The sequence below is a fragment of the Pleurodeles waltl genome, chromosome 6 (genome assembly GCF_031143425.1).
Source record: "Pleurodeles waltl isolate 20211129_DDA chromosome 6, aPleWal1.hap1.20221129, whole genome shotgun sequence".
NCBI classification, from domain to species: Eukaryota; Metazoa; Chordata; class Amphibia; order Caudata; family Salamandridae; genus Pleurodeles; species Pleurodeles waltl.
In genome coordinates this window covers 17,091,037-17,111,569 of record NC_090445.1, presented here as the reverse complement: position 1 = coordinate 17,111,569, position 20,533 = coordinate 17,091,037, and the positions used below count along the sequence as shown (strand labels likewise).

General features: G+C 49.6%; 1 protein-coding gene across 1 annotated transcript in view; it reads left to right on the top strand.

Moving 5' to 3' along the window:
• FNBP1 (formin binding protein 1) overlaps positions 1-20,533 on the top strand; it is a 331,426-nt gene that overhangs the window by 210,018 nt on the left and 100,875 nt on the right. The window contains exon 3 of the mRNA XM_069241973.1: positions 18,577-18,633. Within this exon, the coding sequence (XP_069098074.1) occupies positions 18,577-18,633 (57 nt within the window). The remainder of the gene's footprint in view (positions 1-18,576; positions 18,634-20,533) is intronic.

The following is a 20,533-nucleotide window of genomic DNA, read 5'->3' as shown; positions in this document are numbered from 1 at the left end:
ATGACTTGTTGCTTGTCTCTGACCATGTACAGCGCTCCCATATACATGCATACATACATGCTTGCGTGACTTGTTGCTTGTTTCTGACCATGTACAGCACTCCCATATACATACATGCTTGCATGACTTGTTGCTTGTCTCTGACCATGTACAGCATTCCCATATATATATATATATATATATATATATATATATGCATACATACATATATACATGCTTGTGTGACTTGTTGCTTATCTCTGACCATGTACAGCACTCCCATATATATACATACATATATACATGCTTGTGTGACTTGTTGCTTGTCTCTGACCATGTACAGCGCTCCCATATACATACATACATGCTTGTGTAACTTTTTGCCTGTTTTTGACCATGTACAGCGCTCCCATATACATACATACGTATGTGACATGTTGCTTGTCTCTGACCATGTACAGCGCTCCCATATACATACATATATGCTTGCGTGACTTGTTGCTTGTCTCTGACCATGTACAGCGCTCCCATATACATACATACATACTTGTGTGACTTGTTGCTTGTTTCTGACCATGTACAGCGCTGCCATATATATACATACATACATACGTGAGTTGTTGCTTCTCTCTGACCATGTACAGCGCTCCCATATACATACATACATGATGCGTGACTTGTTGCTTGTCTCTGACGATGTACAGCGCACCCATATGCATACATACATACATACATACATGCTTATGTGACTTGTTGCTTGTTTCTGACCATGTACAGAGCTCTGCTGCCTGTGGCTTGGTTCGCGCTATAGAAATACCATATACATACATACATTCATACATGCGTGCATGACTCGTTGCTTGTCTCTGACCATGTACAGCGCTCTTCTGCCCGTGGCTTGGTTCGCGCTATAGAAATACCATATACATACATACATGCTTGCGTGATTTGTTGCTTGTCTCTGACATGTACAGCGCTCCCATATACATACATACATACATGCTTGCGTGATTTGATCCTTGTCTCTGACCATGTACAGTGCTCTGCAGCGTGTGGCTTGGTTTGCGCTATAGAAATACCATACACATACATACATTCTTGCGTGATTTGTTGCTTGTCTCTGACATGTACAGCGCTCCCATATACATACATACATGCTTCGTGACTTGATCCTTGTCTCTGACCATGTACAGTGCTCTGCGGTGTGACGCTTGGTTTGCGCTATAGAAATACCATACACATACATACATACATACATGCTTGCGTGACTTGTTTCTTGTCTCTGACCATGTACAGCGCTCTGCTGCCTGTGGCTTGGTTCGCCGTACAGAAATACCACATACATACACACATGCTTGCGTGCCTTGCAGTGAAAGTGTGGTCCTAGCTCGCTATACGCACCATGGAGCGGTGTGATCGGGTTTCTGCTAATAATACATGCCCTTCCGCTTCCGGCAGACTGACCTCCAGTGTGCCCGGCACTCGCCCGTCCTCTCTCTCTCTGCTGCATGTCAGCCAAACTTGCCATTCTGGCTCAGCAGCCTCCACGGGGAGTAGTTTACCATAGAAACGGATCTTGGTGAGGATCACAGGGTGAGTGAGTAGATGATTGTGGCTGGAAGGCCTGGATCCCTCCTCGGACTCTAGGGAGTGAGGGCACTGAGCACCCTTAGTGAGGCCCGGCTCCATCCTCGGACTCTAGGTAGTGAGGGCACTGAGCCCCCTTAGTGAGGATCACAGGGTGAGTGAGTAGTTGATTGTGACTGGAAGGCCTGGATCCCTCCTCGGACTCCAGGGAGTGAGGGCACTGAGCCCCCTTAGTGAGGATCACAGGGTGAGTGAGTAGTTGATTGTGACTGGAAGGCCTGGATCCCTCCTCGGACTCCAGGGAGTGAGGGCACTGAGCCCCCTTAGTGAGGATCACAGGGTGAGTGAGTAGTTGATTGTGACTGGAAGGCCTGGATCCCTCCTTGGACTCCATGGAGTGAGGGCACTGAGCACCCTTGGTGAGGCCCGGCTCCGTCCTCGGACTCTAGGGAATGAGGGCACTGAGCCCCCTTAGTGAGGATCACAGGGTGAGTGAGTAGTTGATTGTGACTGGAAGGCCTGGATCCCTCCTTGGACTCCATGGAGTGAGGGCACTGAGCACCCTTGGTGAGGCCCGGCTCCGTCCTCGGACTCTAGGGAGTGAGGGCACTGAGCCCCCTTAGTGAGGATCACAGGGTGAGTGAGTAGTTGATTGTGGCTGGAAGGCCCGCATCCCTCCTCGGACTCTAGGGAATGAGGGCACTGAGCACCCTTAGTGAGGATCACAGGGTGAGTGAGTAGTTGATTGTGGCTGGAAGGCCCGGATCCCTCCTCGGACTCTAGGGAGTGACGGCACTGAGCACCCTTAGTGAGGCCCGGCTCCGTCCTCTGACTCTAGGGAGTGAGGGCACTGAGCACCCTTAGTGAGGATCACAGGGTGAGTGAGTAGTTGATTGTGACTGGAAGGCCTGGATCCTTCCTCGGACTCCATGGAGTGAGGGCACTGAGCACCCTTAGTGAGGCCCGGCTCCGTCCTCGGGCTCTAGGGAGTGAGGGGACTGAGCACCCTTAGTGAGGATCACAAGGTGAGTGAGTAGTTGATTGTGGCTGGAAGGCCCGGATCCCTCCTCGGACTCCAGGGAGTGAGGGCACTGAGCACCCTCAGTGAGGCCCGGCTCCGTCCTCGTGCTCTAGGGAGTGAGGGCACTGAGCCCCCTTAGTGAGGATCACAGGGTGAGTGAGTAGTTGATTGTGGCTGGAAGGCCCGGATCCCTCCTCGGACTCTAGGGAGTGAGGGCACTGAGCCCCCTTAGTGAGGATCACAGGGTGAGTAAGTAGTTGATTGTGGCTGGAAGGCCCAGATCCCTCCTCGGACTCTAGGGAGTGAGGGCACTGAGCACCCTTAGTGAGGCCCGGCTCCGTCCTCGGACTCCAAGAAATGTAATGATTTGGCGACCTTCTTTGTGGATAAAATTGACAAAATTTATGCTGAATTCCACAATGACTCGAATCATGCCAGTATTATCACTAAATCCCAATCTACTCACTCTTTACCTTTTCCTATCATTCAAGAAACAACCCAAGTCAATCATTCTAACTTACTCAATGAATGGCTCCCTATGGATACTGCCTCTTTCTCTAATATTCTCACAAGCATTAAAACTGGTTCCCCGCAAGATCCTATCCCCATCTCGGTACTTCAAAAGCTTGACCCCTCCATACTTCTCTTCATTATGCAGTTTCTTAACTTGTCATTTACCGAAGCTTATGTGCCGGCATCATGGAAGCATGCAATGGTTCTTCCTTTACTTAAGAAAACTAACTCTGATCCTGAAATTTTCTCTAACTTTCGCCCAATTTCTCTTTTGCCTGTTTTTTCCAAAATTTTGGAAAAACATGTTAATTTTCAATTATCCCAGTTTGTAGAAACCAATAACATCCTCCACCCTTCCCAATCTGGTTTTCGTGTTGGCTACTCAACTGAGGCGACCTTACTGGGTGTGACTGAAAATATCCGCCAACAAATTGATAAAGGAGAAACTGTAGCTCTTATCCTATTGGATTTAAGCGCAGCTTTTGACACTGTATCTCTCTCATCTCTCCTAAAAACTCTTAATACTAAGGGCATTGGCGGCAAAGCCCTTCTGTGGTTATCCAGTTTTTTATCTAATAGGACTTTTCAGGTTTTCTCTCATATAGCTTCCTCTTTGACTCATGCATCCCCTTATGGAGTTCCCCAGGGCTCCATTCTCAGTCCACTACTCTTTAATATATATGTCAGTCCTTTGGCGAGCATAGCAGAACAAGCTGGTTTAACTATTTTTTCTTATGCCGATGACACTCAACTTATTTTTTCACTCTCTTCTAAAGAAACCGCTAACCCTCCCTCTTTGCAAATGGGACTATCTAAGATAGCCAATTGGATGCATTTTAATAAACTCAAACTTAATGGAGGTAAGACAGAACTCCTCATTTTTGGAAATAAAAAATCTCTTTGGGGCCCCCAACATTGGCCCTCTGAGTTGGGTGCCCCCCCTATGCCTTCCCTCTCTGCACGTAACCTAGGCATCATAATTGATGATCAGTTGAATATGAAAAAACAGGTGACCAAAGTAGCTTCTACCTGTTTCGCTATCTTGAAGTGGCTTCGCAAAATTCTCTGGATGCTTCCTATGGCTGCCCAGAGAACTGTGATCCAAGCGCTAGTTATTTCTAGACTGGATTACGGAAACGTGCTCTATTTGGGTGCGAATAAAGAAGAGCTACATAAACTGCAAGTTGTTCAGAACTCGGCGGCCAGGCTTCTTTGCCAACTTCCCAGAATCACTCCTACTTCTGGTGCACTTCGTGAACTTCATTGGCTAAGAATTGAGAATCGTATCAAATTTAAAGCCCTATGCTACATGCATAAAATTAATACGGGCCTAGCTCCTAGCTACCTTAATATCCTGGTCCAACAATACCGGCCCTCTAGTTTACTTCGATCCTCTAATCAACTAAAATTCCAGGTGCCCAAATTCAGACGTGCCAAAATGGGGGGACGCTCTTTTGCTTTCCTAGCTCCCTCTCTCTGGAATTCTCTTCCCTCTTACTTGCGTCATGAAAGGGTGTTCATTAGATTTCGCAAAGAGCTTAAGACATGGCTCTTTAACCAGTAATTGCCTAAGTTGCTCGTCTGAGCCTGCCTTTGTCTTGCATTGTCTTTAGCGCCGGGAAACCTTCGGGTAGCTGTGCGCTATATAAAATCAATAAATAAATAAATAAATAGGGAGTGAGGGCACTGAGCACCCTTAGTGAGGATCACAGGGTGAGTGAGTAGTTGATTGTGACTGGAAGGCCCGGCTCCGTCCTCGGACACCAGGGAGTGAGGGCACTGAGCACCCTTAGTGAGGATCACAGGGTGAGTGAGTAGTTGATTGTGGCTGGAAGGCCCGGATCCCTCCTCCAACACTAGTGACTGAGGGCACTTAGCACCCTTAGTGAGGATCACAGGGTGAGTGAGTAGTTGATTGTTACTGGAAGGCCCGGATCCCTCCTTTACCTCTAGGGAGTGAGGGCACTGAGCACCCTTAGTGAGGATCGCAGGGTGAGTGAGTAGTTGATTGTGACTGGAAGGCCCGGCTCCCTCCTCGGACTCTAGTGACTGAGGGCACTGAGCACCCTTAGTGAGGTTTGCAGGGTGAGTGAGTAGTTGATTGTGACTGGAAGGCCCGGCTCCCTCCTCGGACTCTAGTGACTGAGGGCACTCTCTGATCTGTCAACGTTTGAAGCTCGGGCCTGGCACCTACTCTAGTAATATTTCCATTTGGGCTCTCGTGTGTGTGTGTGTTGTGTTGTGTGTGTGTGTGTGTGTGTGTGTGTTGTGTGTGGGTGTGTCTGTCAGTTCGCACTCCTGCTGGTGCGGTTTCCATTTTGACACACTTGTGCGCGAAGATGCAGCGCCTAGATAGCATGCCCTACAGTCATGGTGCCCATAGGACATGTGAACATAATTACAGCATGGATGTTCCGCGCCGGAAGTGTCATATCTCGACCCTAAGAAGGTTAAGTCAGCGTTGACCTTGAGAATCGACAACCAGATAAGAGCCGAACTAACCTCCAAGAATAATGTGAGGTCAACACAGTGCAATGCGCCGTCGGCGGCTCCGGGGTGCGCGCATCTTCACCCCCCCGTGATAGAGCCAGCCTGGGAGAAGGGAGAGCCGGTGTGGCCTTGTATGTAGAGGGGTTCACGCTGGGTCCCTCCGTGTCAGCTCTGGGGGTCCACCCCATGTCCCTCTAGGCTTCCTATTCCGGGGTGCAGCCACAGAGAGAGACAACACATGCACACCCTGGAGTCTGTTCTGGTTCACTCACCTGAGCGGTCAGGCGTCTGAAACCCTGGAGCTCCTTCAGCTAAGGGGCTGCTCTGGGGGGTCCACCCCATGTCCCCCACCAAGGCTTCCTATTCTGGGGTGCAGCCTCAGAGAGAGACAACACATGCACACCCTGGTGTCTGTTCTGGTTCACTCACCTGAGACTCACCCTGGAACTCCTTCAGCTAAGGGGCTGCTCTTGGGGTCCACCCCATGCCCCTCTAGGCTTCCTATTCCGGGGTGCAGCCACAGAGAGAGACAACACATGCACACCCTGGAGTCTGTTCTGGCTCACTCACCTGAGACTCACCCTGGAACTCCTTCAGCTAAGGGGCTGCTCTTGGGGTCCACCCCATGTCCCCCCTAGGCTTCCTATTCTGTGCACACCCTGGAGTCTGTTCTGGCTCACTCACCTGGGACTCACCCTGGAACTCCTTCAGCTAAGGGGCTGCTCTTGGGGTCCACCCCATGTCCCCCCTAGGCTTCCTATTCTGTGCACAACCTGGTGTCTGAGCTGCGTTTACCGAGTTATTTATTATTTGATAGTTGACAGGGAGAGGGGCCACAGCGCGACGAGCGAGAAACGACACGAGGAATCCACAGGGATACCGTGGGTAGGGCCAGTTGCACAAGGCCAATCACCAGAGGGCCCGGGGCCAAAGCGAGATGAAGCCCCTCGGGGATGCTTTACAAAGCCTGCTCGAGAATTCTGCTTTCAGGGGCAGTGCAGATTGCAATGCGTGACACGCGTCCAGTGAGCCGCGCCAGGCGTGAGAGAAGTACGGGTGCGCGTCACCGCACGGGCGTGGAACTCAGTAATACAAATAGGAACATGAAGGGTATATGATCCCGCCTTGGTGTGAAGGCCAGGCATCTCTCTTCCTCTGTGTGGCACTCTAGCACTTCAGACATCTGGGGGTCTGGCAGCTGAGAGGTAGGGTGTTCTATAGCCCACCTCGTGGTATGGGTGCGTTAGCCTGACCGGCATGAAAAACCTGATCCCACCTCCATTACCCTTTCGCACCCTGGTGTCCCAGCACTGCGGTTGACTGGAGTATTTGTAAGTGATGCTTTTGTGTGTGGAGCTCGCTTGGGGCCTGGAGACAAGTCACCTTCTAGGTAATGACCTGACTGTGGAAGACCAACACGTCTTGGAGCTGTGGCTCCCGAGCTGTGGTCCGGGCACCCCTGGGGGTCTGTGAAATCTCCGGGGATCCACGAATGCTTAGGAAATTAACTAATACAAACAGATTCACAAAGTGAATACAAATAAAGTGGCTAAATGTACAAGTGAAAAAATTAAAATGGACTGTAAGTGTCAAGGAATTTAAAATTGGAGGCTATAAATATAGTATAGAAAATGCGTGGCTTCAGTTGCATTTAGAAACGCTCCAACATTCCTATTAATATTATTATTATTTGTTTTTAATTTATATTAGTTTGGAAATTAAATAAAATGTATTACCATTTGTGTATGTGTTTGATTAATTCTTGTTTCTGTTTTTTGTGTGCATTATTTTGTGTTCCAAATCCTCAAAATGTTTAGGCCGGGGTCCCTAGCTTACAGTAATGAGTTAGTTCGGGGGGGGTCCTTGGATTCCAAAAATGAATCAGTGGGAGTACCTGGCTTCTAGTAATGACTCAGTAGGGGTCCCCGACTCTAGTAATAACTCAGTAGGGGTCCCTGGCTTCCTGTAATGACTCAGTGGGAGTAACTGGCTTCTAGTAATGACTCAGTAGGGGTCCCTGGCTTCCTGTAATGACTCAGTGGGGAGTCCCTGGATTCCAATAATGAATCAATGGAAGTATCTGGCTTCTAGTAATGACTCAGTAGGGGTCCCTGACTTTAGTAATGACTCAGTAGGGGTCCTGGGCTTCCTGTAATGACTCAGTAGGGGTCTCTGGATTCCAATAATGAATCATTGGGAGTACCAGGCTTCTAGTAATGACTCAGTAGGGGTCCCTGGCCCTAGTAATGACTCAGTAGGGGTCACTGGCTTCCTGTAATGACTCAGTGGGAGTACCTGGCTTCTAGTAATGACTCAGTAGGGGTCCCTGGCTTCTAGTAATGACTCACTAGGGGTCCCTAGCTTCTAGTAATGACTCAGTAGGGGTCCCTGGCTTCTAGTAATGACTAAGTAGGGGTCCTGGGCTTCCTGTAATGACTCAGTAGGGGTCTCTGGATTCCAATAATGAATCAGTGGGGGGGTCTCTGGATTCCCATAATGAATCAGTGGGAGTACCTGGCTTCTAGTAATGACTCAGTAGGGGTCCCTGGCTCTAGTAATGACTCAGTAGGGGTCCTGGGCTTCCTGTAATGACTCGGTGTGGGGTCCATGGCTTCTAGTAATGACTTGGTGGGGGGTCCCTGGCTTCTAGTAATGACTCAGTAGGGGTCCCTGGCTTCTAGTAATGACTCAGTAGGGGTCCCTGGATTCAATAATGAATCAATGGAAGTACCTGGCTTCTAGTAATGACTCAGTAGGGGTCCTTGGCTTCCTGTAATGACTCGGTGGGGGGTCCCTGGCTTCTACTAATGACTCTGTGGGGGGTCCCTGGCTTCCTGTAATGACTCAGTAGGGGTCCCTGGCTCTAATAATGACTCAGTGGGGGGGTCCCTGGATTCCAATAATGAATCAATGGGAGTACCTGGCTTCTAGTAATGACTCAGTAGGGGTCCCTGGCTCTAGTAATGACTCAGTGGGGGGGGGTCCCTGGCTTCCTGTAATGACTCGGTGGGGAGTCCCTGGATTCCAAAAATGAATCTGTGGGAGTACCTGGCTTCTAGTAATGACTCAGTAGGGGTCCTTGGCTTCCTGTAATGACTCGGTGGGGGGTCCCTGGCTTCTAGTAATGACTCAGTAGGGGTCCCTGACTTTAGTAATGACTCAGTAGGGGTCCCTGGCTTCCTGTAATGACTCAGTGGGAGTACCTGGCTTCTAGTAATGACTCAGTAGGGGTCCCTGGCTTCTAGTAATGACTCAGTAGGGGTCCCTGGCTTCTAGTAATGACTCAGTAGGGGTCCTGGGCTTCCTGTAATGACTTGGTGTGGGGTCCCTGGCTTCTAGTAATGACTCAGTAGGGGTCCTGGGCTTCCTGTAATGACTCAGTGGGGGGGTCCCTGGATTCCAATAATGAATCAGTGGGAGTACCTGGATTCCAATAATGAATCAGTGGGAGTACCTGGCTTCTAGTAATGACTCAGTAGGGGCCCCTGGCTCTAGTAATGACTCAGTAGGGGTCCTGGGCTTCCTGTAATGACTCGGTGTCGGGTCCCTGGCTTCTAGTAATGACTCAGTAGGGGTCCCTGGCTTCCTTTAATGACTCAGTGGGGGTCCCTGGATTCAATAATAAATCAATGGGAGTACCTGGCTTCTAGTAATGACTCAGTAGGGGTCCCTGGCTTCCTGTAATGACTCAGTGGGGGGTCCCTGGATTCAATAATAAATAAATGGAAGTACCTGGCTTCTAGTAATGACTCAGTAGGGGTCCTGGGCGTCCTGTAATGACTCAGTGGGGAGACCCTGGATTCCAATAATAAATCAGTGGGAGTACCTGGCTTCTAGTAATGACTCAGTAGGTGTCCTTGACTTCCTGTAATGACTCGGTGGGGGGTCCCTGGCTTCTAGTAATGACTCAGTAGGGGTCCCTGACTCTAGTAATGACTCAGTAGGGGTCCTGGGCTTCCTGTAATGACTCAGTAGGGGTCTCTGGATTCCAATAATGACTCAGTGGGGAGTCCCTGGATTCCAATAATGAATCAGTAGGGGTCCCTGGCTCTAGTAATGACTCAGTAGGGGTCCTGGGCTTCCTGTAATGACTCGGTGTGGGGTCCCTGGCTTCTAGTAATGACTCAGTAGGGGTCCCTGGCTTCCTGTAATGACTCAGTGGGGGTCCCTGGATTCAATAATGAATCAATGGGAGTACCTGGCTTCTAGTAATGACTCAGTAGGGGTCCCTGGCTTCCTGTAATGACTCAGTGGGGGGTCCCTGGATTCAATAATAAATCAATGCAAGTACCTGGCTTCTAGTAATGACTCAGTAGGGGTCCTGGGCGTCCTGTAATGACTCAGTGGGGAGTCCCTGGATTCCAGTAATAAATCAGTGGGAGTACCTGGCTTCTAGTAATGACTCAGTAGGTGATCTTGGCTTCCTGTAATGACTCGGTGGGGGGTCCCTGGCTTCTAGTAATGACTCAGTAGGGGTCCCTGACTTTAGTAATGACTCAGTAGGGGTCCTGGGCTTCCTGTAATGACTCAGTAGGGGTCTCTGGATTCCAATAATGACTCAGTGGGGAGTCCCTGGATTTCAATAATGAATCAGTGGGAGTACCTGGCTTCTAGTAATGACTCAGTAGGGGTCCTGGGCTTCCTGTAATGACTCGGTGTGGGGTCCCTGGCTTCTAGTAATGACTCAGTAGGGGTCCTGGGCTTCCTGTAATGACTCAGTGGGGGGGTCCCTGGATTCTAATAATGAATCAGTGGGAGTACCTGGATTCCAATAATGAATCAGTGGGAGTACCTGGCTTCTAGTAATGACTCAGTAGGGGCCCCTGGCTCTAGTAATGACTCAGTAGGGGTCCTGGGCTTCCTGTAATGACTCGGTGTCGGGTCCCTGGCTTCTAGTAATGACTCAGTAGGGGTCCCTGGCTTCCTTTAATGACTCAGTGGGGGTCCCTGGATTCAATAATGAATCAATGGGAGTACCTGGCTTCTATTAATGACTCAGTAGGGGTCCCTGGCTTCCTGTAATGACTCAGTGGGGGGTCCCTGGATTCAATAATAAATCAATGGAAGTACCTGGCTTCTAGTAATGACTCAGTAGGGGTCCTGGGCGTCCTGTAATGACTCAGTGGGGAGTCCCTGGATTCCAGTAATAAATCAGTGGGAGTACCTGGCTTCTAGTAATGACTCAGTAGGTGATCTTGGCTTCCTGTAATGACTCGGTGGGGGTCCCTGGCTTCTAGTAATGACTCAGTAGGGGTCCCTGACTTTAGTAATGACTCAGTAGGGGTCCTGGGCTTCCTGTAATGACTCAGTAGGGGTCCCTGGCTTCTAGTAATGACTCAGTAGGGGTCCTGGGCTTCCTGTAATGACTCAGTAGGGGTCTCTGGATTCCAATAATGAATCAGTGGGGGGGTCTCTGGATTCCCATAATGAATCAGTGGGAGTACCTGGCTTCTAGTAATGACTCAGTAGGGGTCCCTGGCTCTAGTAATGACTCAGTAGGGGTCCTGGGCTTCCTGTAATGACTCGGTGTGGGGTCCATGGCTTCTAGTAATGACTCGGTGGGGGGTCCCTGGCTTCTAGTAATGACTCAGTAGGGGTCCCTGGCTTCTAGTAATGACTCAGTAGGGGTCCCTGGATTCAATAATGAATCAATGGAAGTACCTGGCTTCTAGTAATGACTCAGTAGGGGTCCTTGGCTTCCTGTAATGACTCGGTGGGGGGTCCCTGGCTTCTACTAATGACTCTGTGGGGGGTCCCTGGCTTCCTGTAATGACTCAGTAGGGGTCCCTGGCTCTAATAATGACTCAGTGGGGGGGTCCCTGGATTCCAATAATGAATCAGTGGGAGTACCTGGCTTCTAGTAAAGACTCAGTAGGGGTCCCTGGCTCTAGTAATGACTCAGTGGGGAGGGGGTCCCTGGCTTCCTGTAATGACTCGGTGGGGAGTCCCTGGATTCCAAAAATGAATCTGTGGGAGTACCTGGCTTCTAGTAATGACTCAGTAGGGGTCCTTGGCTTCCTGTAATGACTCGGTGGGGGGTCCCTGGCTTCTAGTAATGACTCAGTAGGGGTCCCTGACTTTAGTAATGACTCAGTAGGGGTCCCTGGCTTCCTGTAATGACTCAGTGGGAGTACCTGGCTTCTAGTAATGACTCAGTAGGGGTCCCTGGCTTCTAGTAATGACTCAGTAGGGGTCCCTGGCTTCTAGTAATGACTCAGTAGGGGTCCTGGGCTTCCTGTAATGACTCGGTGTGGGGTCCCTGGCTTCTAGTAATGACTCAGTAGGGGTCCTGGGCTTCCTGTAATGACTCAGTGGGGGGGGTCCCTGGATTCCAATAATGAATCAGTGGGAGTACCTGGATTCCAATAATGAATCAGTGGGAGTACCTGGCTTCTAGTAATGACTCAGTAGGGGCCCCTGGCTCTAGTAATGACTCAGTAGGGGTCCTGGGCTTCCTGTAATGACTCGGTGTCGGGTCCCTGGCTTCTAGTAATGACTCAGTAGGGGTCCCTGGCTTCCTTTAATGACTCAGTGGGGGTCCCTGGATTCAATAATAAATCAATGGGAGTACCTGGCTTCTAGTAATGACTCAGTAGGGGTCCCTGGCTTCCTGTAATGACTCAGTGGGGGGTCCCTGGATTCAATAATAAATCAATGGAAGTACCTGGCTTCTAGTAATGACTCAGTAGGGGTCCTGGGCGTCCTGTAATGACTCAGTGGGGAGTCCCTGGATTCCAATAATAAATCAGTGGGAGTACCTGGCTTCTAGTAATGACTCAGTAGGTGTCCTTGACTTCCTGTAATGACTCGGTGGGGGGTCCCTGGCTTCTAGTAATGACTCAGTAGGGGTCCCTGACTCTAGTAATGACTCAGTAGGGGTCCTGGGCTTCCTGTAATGACTCAGTAGGGGTCTCTGGATTCCAATAATGACTCAGTGGGGAGTCCCTGGATTCCAATAATGAATCAGTAGGGGTCCCTGGCTCTAGTAATGACTCAGTAGAGGTCCTGGGCTTCCTGTAATGACTCGGTGTGGGGTCCCTGGCTTCTAGTAATGACTCAGTAGGGGTCCCTGGCTTCCTGTAATGACTCAGTGGGGGTCCCTGGATTCAATAATGAATCAATGGGAGTACCTGGCTTCTAGTAATGACTCAGTAGGGGTCCCTGGCTTCCTGTAATGACTCAGTGGGGGGTCCCTGGATTCAATAATAAATCAATGCAAGTACCTGGCTTCTAGTAATGACTCAGTAGGGGTCCTGGGCGTCCTGTAATGACTCAGTGGGGAGTCCCTGGATTCCAGTAATAAATCAGTGGGAGTACCTGGCTTCTAGTAATGACTCAGTAGGTGATCTTGGCTTCCTGTAATGACTCGGTGGGGGGTCCCTGGCTTCTAGTAATGACTCAGTAGGGGTCCCTGACTTTAGTAATGACTCAGTAGGGGTCCTGGGCTTCCTGTAATGACTCAGTAGGGGTCTCTGGATTCCAATAATGACTCAGTGGGGAGTCCCTGGATTCCAATAATGAATCAGTGGGAGTACCTGGCTTCTAGTAATGACTCAGTAGGGGTCCTGGGCTTCCTGTAATGACTCGGTGTGGGGTCCCTGGCTTCTAGTAATGACTCAGTAGGGGTCCTGGGCTTCCTGTAATGACTCAGTGGGGGGGTCCCTGGATTCTAATAATGAATCAGTGGGAGTACCTGGATTCCAATAATGAATCAGTGGGGGTACCTGGCTTCTAGTAATGACTCAGTAGGGGCCCCTGGCTCTAGTAATGACTCAGTAGGGGTCCTGGGCTTCCTGTAATGACTCGGTGTGGGGTCCCTGGCTTCTAGTAATGACTCAGTAGGGGTCCTGGGCTTCCTGTAATGACTCAGTGGGGGGGTCCCTGGATTCTAATAATGACTCAGTGGGGAGTCCCTGGATTCCAATAATGAATCAGTGGGAGTACCTGGCTTCTAGTAATGACTCAGTAGGGGTCCTGAGCTTCCTGTAATGACTCGGTGTCGGGTCCCTGGCTTCTAGTAATGACTCAGTAGGGGTCCCTGCCTTCCTTTAATGACTCAGTGGGGGTCCCTGGATTCAATAATGAATCAATGGGAGTACCTGGCTTCTATTAATGACTCAGTAGGGGTCCCTGGCTTCCTGTAATGACTCAGTGGGGGGTCCCTGGATTCAATAATAAATCAATGGAAGTACCTGGCTTCTAGTAATGACTCAGTAGGGGTCCTGGGCGTCCTGTAATGACTCAGTGGGGAGTCCCTGGATTCCAGTAATAAATCAGTGGGAGTACCTGGCTTCTAGTAATGACTCAGTAGGTGATCTTGGCTTCCTGTAATGACTCGGTGGGGGTCCCTGGCTTCTAGTAATGACTCAGTAGGGGTCCCTGACTTTAGTAATGACTCAGTAGGGGTCCTGGGCTTCCTGTTTTGACTCAGTAGGGGTCTCTGGATTACAATAATGAATCAGTGGGAGTACCTGGCTTCTAGTAATGACTCAGTAGGGGTCCCTGGCTCTAGTAATGACTCAGTAGGGGTCCTGGGCTTCCTGTAATGATTCGGTGGGGAGTCCCTGGATTCTATATTGATTCAGTGGGGGTCCCAGGTTCCAGTAATGTTAAACAGGGGTCCACAGAAGTCATAAGGTTGGGAACTACTGTTTTAGAGAACCTGCCCAATCTCATTAATGGGGAAGAACGTACTTTAAACAAGTTTAAGGTAGTACTTGAAGTTATTGGCATAAAGTACTTGACCTACATCATCTTCCAGGGGTCCGAACAGCTTTGGGAAGATCCTATTTTGACAGTAGCACTAGACAGTAAAGCAGTGCCTTACAACATTGAGGAAACCGTCGGCGACTTAAAAATTGGGCGCCCTTAATGAGAAACATATCTTACACTTTAAGTTGGACAAGATCCAACAGGACAAGAGGAACTTTGGCTAAAGGCAAGCCACCACCAAGTGATCTAATTGCAGCTGCTAATCGTGTGGTGCATGTTCTCAGCTGCGTAGAAGAGTTGCAGAGAGTGAAGAAACGAAGAGAGTAGGAAGTAGATGTGGTGGGAGCAAATAGCGGAGTAACCTTGACCAAATCAGCCAAGGTATAATTTAATGCCAGTACTTTCAGATGTGGTATGTCTGGGCACATGGCATATCACAACAATTGCCTTCCTTTCAAGACAGTGTGGAGCTGCTGTGGCCGACGTGGTCATTTTGTGAAATGTTGCAGGGGTAAATCATAAGAGCCTCAAGAAAGTATGTGGCAAAGTTGTTCTTCTGGTACGTCTGAAGTGCAAAGGGACCTCGCTGCCGAACTGAAGATTGAAGGCATGGAGTTGGAGGTTATGTTTGACTTGTTTACGATTAGCTATTATTTCACTACACTTTTACAAAGAACTCTGCGGATAAGGTGTCATTGTTGAAGATGGATGTGCGGCCTGGGGGGTATGCTAGGCAGGTCATATAATGGTTACTTCAATCACTTCATTTGATATAAGTATCTATTTGTGCAATGTAAAATGCAGATGGTAGTATCATCGTTCTGGGTTGAGCCACTCAGACGTAGTTGAGGGTTTTCCTGAACCCTCTAATGCAGACAGCAGGTGTGCATTTGACAAGTGGTGGTGTGATGTGAGGACTTCCCAAAACAATATCCTGAGGCGTTCAGGTCAGTATTAAGTTGTGTAAGTGTAGGAAAGTACCATCTTGCTTGGCATGTTACCCCCATATTTCACTGTATATATGTTGTTTTAGTCTATGTGTCACTGGGACCCTGCCAGGCAAGGCCCCAATGCTCATAAGTATGTGCCCTGTATGTGTTCCCTGTGTGATGCCTAACTGTCTCACTGAGGCTCTGCTAACCAGAACCTCAGTGGTTATGCTCTCTCTGCTTTCCAAATTTGTCACTAACAGGCTAGTGACTAAATTTACCAATTCACATTGGCATACTGGTACACCCATATAATTCCCTAGTATATGGTACTGAGGTACCCAGGGTATTGGGGTTCCAGGAGATCCCTATTGGCTGCAGCATTTCTTTTGTCACCCATAGGGAGCTCTGACAATTCTTACACAGGCCTGCCAGTGCAGCCTGCGTGAAATAACATCCACGTTTTTTCACAGCCGTTTACCACTGCACTTAAGTAACTTATAAGTCACCTATAGGTCTAACCTTCACCTGGTGAATGTTGGGTGCAAAGTTACTTAGTGTGTGGGCACCCTGGCACTAGCCAAGGTGCCCTCACATCGTTAAGGGAAAATTCCCCGGACTTTGTGAGTGCGGGGACACCATTACACGTGTGCACTATACATAGGTCACTACCTATGTATAGCGTCACAATGGTAACTCCGAACATGGCCATGTAACATGTCTAAGACCATGGAATTGTCACCCCCGGTTCTCTAGCACAGAACCCGGGTACTGCAAAACCGCCTTTCCGGGGTCTCCACTGCAGCTGCTGCCAACCCCTCAGACAGGCTTCTGCCCTCCTGGGGTCCAGGCAGCCCTAGCCCAGGAAGGCAGAACAAAGGACTACCTCTGAGAGAGGGTGTAACACCCTCTCCCTTTGGAAATAGGTGTGAGGGCTGGGGAGGAGTAGCCTCCCCCAGCCTCTGGAAATGCTTTGATGGGCACAGATGGTGCCCATCTCTGCATAAGCCAGTCTACACCGGTTCAGGGATCCCCCATCCCTGCTCTGGCGTGAAACTGGACAAAGGAAAGGGGAGTGACCACTCCCCTGACCTGCACCTCCCAGGGGAGGTGCCCAGAGGTCCTCCAGTGTGTCCCAGACCTCTGCCATCTTGGAAACAGAGGTGTTGGGGGCACACTGGACTGCTCTGAGTGGCCAGTGCCAGCAGGTGACATCAGAGGCTCCTTCTGATAGGCTCTTACCTCTCTTGGTAGCCAATCCTCCTTCCTAGGTAGCCAAACCTCCTTTTCTGGCTATTTAGGGTCTCTGCTTTGGGGAATTCTTCAGATAACGAATGCAAGAGCTCATCAGAGTTCCTCTGCATCTCCCTCTTCACCTTCTACCAAAGGATTGACCGCTGACTGCTCAGGACGCCTGCAAAACCGCAACAAAGTAGCAAGACGACTACTAGCAACCTTGTATCGCCTCATCCTGCTGGCTTTCTCGACTGTTTCCAGGTGGTGCATGCTCTGGGGGTAGCCTGCCTTCACCCTGCACCAGAAGCTCCGAAGAAATGTCCCGTGGGTCGACGGAATCTTCCCCCTGCTAACGCAGGCACCAAAAGACTGCAACACTGGTCCTCTGGGTCCCCTCTCATCCTGACGAGCGTGGTCCCTGGAACTCAGCAACTCTGTCCAAGTGACTCCCACAGTCCAGTGACTCTTCAGTCCAAGTTTGGTGGAGGTAAGTCCTTGCCTTCCCACGGTAGACTGCATTGCTGGGTACCGCGTGATTTGCAGCTGCTCTGGCTCCTTTGCACTCTTCCAGGATTTACTTTGTGCACAGCCAAGCCTGGGTCCCCGACACTCCTTCCTGCGGTGCACAACCTTCTGAGTTGTCCTCCGGCGTCGTGGGACTCCCTTTTATGACTTTGCGTGGACTCCGGTTCACTTTCCTTCCAAGTGCCTGTTCAGTTACTTTTGCGTGTGCTGCCTGCTTCTGTGAGGGCTCCCTGAGTTGCTGTCTCCTCCTCCAAGTGACGACATCCTGGTCCCTCCTGGGCCACAGCAGCACCCAAAAACCTCTACCGCGACCCTTGCAGCTAGCAAGGTTTGTTTGCGGTCTTTCTGCGTGGGAACACCTCTGCAAGCTTCATCATGACGTGGGACATCCCTCTTCCAAAGGAGAAGCCCCTAGCTCTCTTCTTTCTTGCAGAACTCCAAGCTTCTTCCATCCGGTGGCAGCTTCCTTGCACCCTCAGCTGGCATTTCCTGGGCTCCTGCCCACTCTCGATACTGTTGCGACTATTGGACTTGGTCCCCTTGTCTTACAGGTACTCAGGTCCGGAAATCCACTGTTGCTGCATTGCTGGTGTTTGTTCTTCCTGCAGAATCCCCCTATCACGACTTCTGTGCTCTCTGGGGGTAGCAGGTGCACTTTACACCTACCTTTCAGGGTCTTGGGGTGGGCTATTTTTCTAACCCTCACTGTTTTCTTACAGTCCCAGCGACCCTCTACAAGCTCACATAGTTTTGGGGCCCATTTGTGGTTCGCATTCCACTTTTGGAGTATATGGTTTGTGTTGCCCCTATACCTATGTGCTCCTATTGCAATCTACTGTAATTCTACACTGCTTGCATTACTTTTCTTGCTATTACTTACCTAATTTTGGTTTGTGTACATATATCTTGTGTATATAACTTATCCTCATACTGAGGGTACTCACTGAGATACTTTTGGCATATTGTCATAAAAATAAAGTACCTTTATTTTTAGTAATTCTGTGTATTGTGTTTTCTTATGATATTGTGCATATGACACCAGTGGTATAGTAGGAGCTTTACATGTCTCCTAGTTCAGCCCAAGCTGCTTTGCCATAGCTACCTTCTATCAGCCCAAGCGGCTAGAAACACCTCTTCTACACTAATAAGGGATAACTGGACCTGGCACAAGGTGTAAGTATCTCTGGTACCCACTACAAGCCATGCCAGCCTCCTACACTAAGGAACTGCTCTCACCACATTAAATGAAAGAAGGTGTCTCTCCTGTCGCAGCGAAGGTGAGGGGGAAACCCTTGAATGTGCTGAAGGCTGAACTGTTGAGGCTATGCGAGGAATAATTGTCCCTGTGCAGGTGACTGAAGGGTTGACCCCTGTGGAGGTGTCCCGAAAGCTAAGTGGGGCCATTAGGCTGTGCATAGACTTCAGCGGGTTGAATAAAGATGTTATTCTGGGTACACTCCCCCTCTTCAAAATGATGCACAATATGCTGATACTACTGCAAATACTGTAAAGACACCATTTATGTGGTAGATATAGGGAATTCTCACAGAGGCTTCGTTCACGTTTTCTTTTGTTTTATTGCAGGAATCTGTCAAAGAAGTATCAGCCCAAGAAAAATTCCAAGGAAGAGGAGGAGAACAAGTGAGTGTGTTTAGTAAGCTTAGTAGTTGAGCATCGGTAGTTCACAGGCAGCTCCTGTCACAAACCATATCCATTCACCCCAGTTCATGTCATCCCTGCCAAAACCCTCCCTACTTGCCTGACCCCCATGAAGGGCCAGGTGCCGTCCCTGCAGAAATATCCCTCACTTTAGGTACCCAGACCTGTTAACACTCTTGTGAGCAACCCGTGCCTAGAACAATTCCCCACTTCTCTCAGCTCAGCTCCTGCATCAGACCCCAAATCACCCCCAGTGACCCTCTCCTCATTGACCTAGACTCCGCCCTCTCCCTACAGATTAGTTTGGAGCTCCCCGATAACTCTTGTCCATTCACCGTCATCTGGTTTCTGTGTTGGCACAGGTATCTGTCTCCAAAGTGGGACAGGCATGTGCGCCTGTGTTTGCACACCCAGAGCCACTGATGCAATGCTGTGGGCCATGAAGTCAGTCCGTCGAATCAGTCACCAGCTCTGGATATTGCTTCCAATCTTTAAGCTTATTTTTTGTGTTGTAATATATATTGAAAAATTAATAATAGTAACTAAGCCAAGTAATATAACTCTGACTTTTTGTGATTCCAAAAGTTTTTTTATTTTTTTTTAACAATCTGTTTTAGTCGTGGAAATACACAAATAAGTCACATTGCCGTTAGAGCCAGTAAGAGAGTCACTCACAGGACAAGGTTTGTGAGTAAAGGCTGATATTGACACCATAGATAGGAGTAAACACAGCTACTCCAGAAGGGTCTGATCAGGGGAGTGTGAGGAGCCCACGACTAATGTGGATAAAACATCCAGAATCGGGCCAGTGTGCACAGTGGTGTAACACAACATGATGCGCCCCCCCAAAAAAACATCCAGAATCGGGCCAGTGTGCACAGAGATGTCTTACACCCCCCCCCCCCCCCACCCCCCCCCGGCAGATACCACAGAACGAGTGAAGCCTGTGCACACGTGGTGGTGCTGTTTGTGGGGTGTGTTCGTCCACGGGGAGCAGAGACAAGTTATTGTCTTTAAAACGCTCTCAGGGCAGGGCGAGGGGTGCGGCCCGTGGACCTGGCACGCTTCATGGAGCCGGAGAGAGATCCTTGGTGGATGGATTCTGACCCCATGTGGGAGCCTCGGTCCGCACCTCGGAATGGAGTCTACATCATCAAACGTGGGTGTGAACACCCAGGGGCGAGGCCTGCTCCATAGCAACCCTGGCAGGGTCGCAGCTCACATTATGAGACCCTTGTGAGACCTGGGCTTCCCTGCCACGCCCCCGTTCTGCAACTCACCCGGTGGAGCCCTCGCCGCAGACTGACCGCAGCGCTCATTCTTTTATCGATCAGGTCTTTGTGGTGGTGGGGCAGCCTTTCCTCTCTGTTCTGTCTTCTGGTGTCTCATTACCGGCCTGGACTGGGCTTTCCTCCTCCTCGTCCTCACGCCCTGGATCTGCCTTTGGAGGGATGGAGCCCTGGGGGGTCCTTTCCTGACCCCCTTCTTTTCAAACTCTCTCCTACACCTCCTCTTTAGATTATGATCTCATATTTTGAGCTTCAGTGATGATTTCTCACTTCTGATGCACAGATGTCACTGTCCTTTATTAACTCTGTTAATGGCCGTCGAGGTCTCCCCTCTTTTCCCTTTCATTGAACCCCACCATTTCCCTTAAGTGCCACCTGCAGCTGTCTAACTTTAGAAATATTCAGGTCATTCATTCCTTTCTTCTCCCTGGAATTGATACTGTATACTATTGCTCTTTCCATGTATATTTTTCTTCTCTTTGTGCTGCCCTTCCAAAGTGTACAGTTCCCTTTTCTTTATACTATTTCTTCTCTGTCTTCTTTCAGTATCTCTTTGTTGTCTGAGTTCCTGTTTTCAGCTTTCTTTTAGTTTT